The sequence below is a fragment of the Octopus bimaculoides genome, chromosome 17 (assembly GCF_001194135.2).
Source record: "Octopus bimaculoides isolate UCB-OBI-ISO-001 chromosome 17, ASM119413v2, whole genome shotgun sequence".
Taxonomy (NCBI): Eukaryota; Metazoa; Mollusca; class Cephalopoda; order Octopoda; family Octopodidae; genus Octopus; species Octopus bimaculoides.
The window spans coordinates 9,005,244-9,009,788 of NC_068997.1; the positions used below are offsets into that span (position 1 = coordinate 9,005,244).

The following is a 4,545-nucleotide window of genomic DNA, read 5'->3' on the forward strand; positions in this document are numbered from 1 at the left end:
TATATATATATATATATATATATATGTCCATTTTCCATGCTGACATGGGTTAAATGGTTTGACAGGAACTGGCAAGTCAGGGAGTTGCACCAGACTCCAGTTGTCTGTTTTGACATGGTTTCTATGGCTGGATACCCTTCCTAATGCCAACAATTTTACAGAGTGTACTGGGTACTTTTCACGCGGCACTAGCACTGGCGCTTTGTGCATGGTGCCAACACAGGCGAGTTTTACATGGCATCAGCAGAGAGAAAGGGAACTGTAATATAGGTTAGCTGAATTGTATAACACTGCCACATTTGTCTCAATGTTTTAAACTTCTAAGGCAAAGCTTTCGAAAACCTGATCTTTTCAATCCTCTGCTTTTTTCTTGATCTTTTTCTATTCTCACAAGTTTGTAAAAGTTCAACTAGTTTGTTGAACTAGTTTGTTGAACTAGATTCTGTAAAGATGAGTGAAGCGCTGTGAATTCTGTAATCATGTGTGGAACATTTATAATATAATGCAAGCTTGAACATAATTTCAAAACATAAACATCATGTATTTAAATGACAGCTTGCTTTGTTTATAAACAGTAGAGCCAACAACAAGGGAAACTCTATGCAGTCACTCAACCTGCTAGGAATAGCAGCCAAATCTCAGTAAAAATTCACATCCTACCATCAAAGGAAAGAACACATTAATAATGTTTCTAGGTGCACTGAGAACAGAAAAAAGATGGGATGGTCACACCTGGAATATTTATGATCATAAATCTGCTCAATTAAAGCTGGCTAGTGCTGAACAGCAGCAACAACGGTGCTTAAAAGAATGTAAAATAAAATTATGCAGCAATGCATTGATAGTGCACCTCAGATAGAGAATCTTGATGCAAACCAAAGTCTCATCTCTAACAGTCAGTTAAGCTTTTTGATGAAACAAAGAAATTTTTGAATTACCTTCGAAGGGAAAATTCACTGCTAAGGTCAACTAATTTTAAAATCTCTGACAAAGATAATCTCCAAGATTCTCTCCATCTGAAACAGTGAAGAATTGATAAATAAAAAAGTTAAAAAAACAGAAGAAAATGTATGTCTTTACAATTCTTCTAATTCAACAAGTGACTATACTAGATAATAATAATAATGATAATAATAATGATAATAATAATCTTTTCTACTAAAGGCACACGGCCTGAAATTTGGGGAAGGGGATAGTTGAATATATTGACCCCAGTGCTTAATTGGCACTTAATTTATCAACCCCGAAAGGATGAAAGGAAAGTCAACCTTGGTGGAATTTGAACTCAGAACATAAAGATGGAAGAAATACCACTAAGCATTTTGCCTGGCATGCTAACGACTCTGCCAGCTCACCACCTTAATAATAATCATCCTTTCTACTATAGGCACAAGGGCTGAAATTTTGGGACCAGTCGATTACATCGACCCCTAGTGCGTGATTGGTACTTAATTTATCGACCCTTAAAGGATGAAAGACAAAATCAATCTCAGCGGGATTTGAACTCAGAACGTAAAGACAGATGAAATGCTGCTAAGTATTTCACCCAGTGTGCTAATGATTCTGCTAGTTCACTGCCTTAACGATAACGGTAATAATGAACTTATTGTATACAGTGCTCAGGTGCACTACAACTCATTAGAAAAAAGTAGCCAAAAGTGCATGAACAGTACATAGAATAATGCACAAGAAGTGAACAGTGAAGGAGTCATTTAAAAAAAATGGTGGGAGGTGCACATCAGGAATATTGCTGGTGAATTTCAGGAAGCATGGACATTTTGAAGGATGTAGTGTCCCAACAGCTAACAACTAATGCGGGTAGTTCATTCCATGCTTCAATTCCCTTTTAATGAAATCTCACTCATACTATTAGTAGAATTATTAACCAAGACATGTCAAATATAACTTTCAGAATATTTGTCTCCTTTCCAGAACCTCACAGAAAAATTTGTGTCCCAAAACTCTGAAGTGTTAAAAATTCATTCTTTGCTAATTTTGAACTAATACTGCTTCTATCACTAACTTTAAACACACTTAACTGTAAATATGTTGAAAACCTTTGAAACTGTGGTATTTGTTTTTGACACTATGTTTATAAGAGATACTTTTTCAAGACAAAGAAAAATATCAGTAGCAGGCAAAGGCCATCCATTGTTTGGTGGTGATTTTACTGGATCTAAATTTCTACTTGTTAGCTTCATTGGTAATAAATATCCCTGTCACTTCATGTCAAGCAAGCATCAACTGCAACCTTTAAACAGTGACCGAAAGGTCACTGACACAGCATTTAGCTGGCAAGCAGAAGTCCAGATCCAACAATTTTATCACCAATGCTGTGTGACCTTCACATTATCTGCAGCTATTTTGGTGTTTTTAACACTTAAGTCTATAAGAGATAATTTCTCAAGGCAAATATTGCAGTTTAAAAGGCTTTCAACCAACACACACTTACAGAGTATGAGATAGTGAGTTCAATTTTCAGACCAGGCTGTGTGTTGTATTCTTGAGCAAGATACTTTATTTCATGTTACTCCAGTTCACTCAACTGTAGAAATGAGTTGCAATGTTACTGATGCCAAGATGTTATCGGCCTTTGCCTTTCCCTTGGACATCGGTGGCATGGAGAGGGGATGTTGGTACGCATGGGCAACTGCTGGTCCTCCATAAACAACCTTGTCCAGACTTGTGCCTTGGAGGGGAACTTTCTAGGTGCAATCCCATGGTCATTCATGACCAAAAGGGATCTTGACCCTTTACAGATTGCTAATTCTAAAATTTTAATTGTTGTTTATCTCCAATCAATCCTAAAAGAACTGACCAAAGATAAAAAGCATTACAACCATGGTCATCTGATTAATTTTTCCGTGCATCTAAGAAACCCATTGTATATGTGTAAATATGTGCCTGCATGTGTGTGTATGTGTTGTATTTTTGTGTCTGTGTTATTTCTCCACACCACCACCAACCACTTGACAGCCAGTCTTGGTTTGTTTACATCTCCATAACTTAATGATTTGAAAATAGAGACTAATAGAATAAGTATTACAGTTTTAAAAAATTGTATTGGGGTGTATCTCTGCTTGACTGAAACCCTTTAAGGTGGTGCCCCAGCATGGCTACAGTCCAATGATTGAGACTAGTAAAATTCATCTATTTATCTATCTATGTATAAAATCATTATTTAACGAAACCTTACTTCTTGGGAACTTCAGTTCCATCACAGCTTTCACCTAACAGCCACAGAATTTCTTTCATACCAACAGTTTCTTCATGGTGGAAAATAGGAAACAGCTTTGCAGTCCAAAGAACTTTTTTAGAAGAACCCTAAATAAAGAAATTTAAAGATTGTGTGTGTGAGAGAGAGAGAGAGAGAGAGAGAGAAGTTAAATATACAAGCAGACCCCATGTTTATGAATTAATTTGTTCTTGACTAGATTTGTAAAGTGAAAAATTTGTATAGTGGGGTATTATCATCCATAGAACACAATGAATATACCCAGTGTGTGGCACCTTGGGCAAGTGTCTTCTACTAGGGCCTCGGGCCTAACCAAAGCTTTGTGGATTTGGCATATGGAAACTGAAAGCTGCCCATCAAATAAATAAACAAGTGTGTGTGTTTGTTCCCCCACCACCACCGCTTGACAACCCTATAACTTAGTGGTTCAGCAAAAGATTCTGATAAAATAAGTACCAGGCTGAAAAAAAACCCCCAAAGTATTGGGATTGATTTATTTGATTAAAAAATTCAAGGCAGTGCTCCAGCATGGCTGCAGTCTAATGACTGAAACAAATAAAAGATAAAAGATCACAAAGTATTGAGAGCCAATGAAGGATCCTCCACGTAATCATTTAACATCTAATAAAAAGCAGCCAAAAAAAAAGCAATACATATGGAATAATATAGTTTCAGAAATTGATACCAGAAACATTTTCAGAGCAAATTAATACGGAATATAAATCAATAGTTATTTACATCAGAGGTGTTCCAAAGTTCTTCTTCTTTAATACCAGTCCTCTTCATAAAATCTTTCCACTTCTGGTTACAGAAGGTTGCATTCTCAGCATTCAAAGAACTCTGCAAGATTAACAGGTTCATTATCATAGCTAATACACATAGATGCACATATTTATAACTTACAAACACAACAATTCTATTTTTTTGATAGAAGTTCAACATTGTTTATGTATTTGTTTTGTAAGAGATTCCTGATGAGAAATCACGTGTTGAAACAGATATTGTTATATTTCAGGATGACTTTTTTTTCTTTGCCAAACAAGCACATGTGTTATATATTCGTTCTTCACTTCAGACAAAGGAACAATAATAAATCTGAAATCTTTGGAACACATTTTGTAACCTCTTCAGTGACTCTCCATCCCACAATAGAACAGGAAGAGACACATGGGATGGAGAGTTGCTGAAGAGGTTACAAGAGGTGATGAAAGAATTCAGACAAAGGACACTTAAATAAAAGCAATAATAAATCTGAAGTGAAGAACAAATATAAAGTGCATGTGCTTATTTGGCAGAAAAAAAAAAAAAAA

The 4,545-nt window shown here is 35.8% G+C and overlaps 1 protein-coding gene across 1 annotated transcript in view; it reads right to left on the bottom strand.

Annotated features, from left to right (window-relative positions):
* The window catches only part of LOC106872675 (L-fucose kinase-like), a 46,693-nt gene that overhangs the window by 19,385 nt on the left and 22,763 nt on the right, over nucleotides 1–4,545 (bottom strand). The window contains exons 13-15 of the mRNA XM_052974124.1: nucleotides 3,974–4,075; nucleotides 3,197–3,324; nucleotides 939–1,016 (exon numbers count right to left, since the gene is read on the bottom strand). Of these exons, the coding sequence (XP_052830084.1) occupies nucleotides 939–1,016; nucleotides 3,197–3,324; nucleotides 3,974–4,075 (308 nt within the window). The remainder of the gene's footprint in view (nucleotides 1–938; nucleotides 1,017–3,196; nucleotides 3,325–3,973; nucleotides 4,076–4,545) is intronic.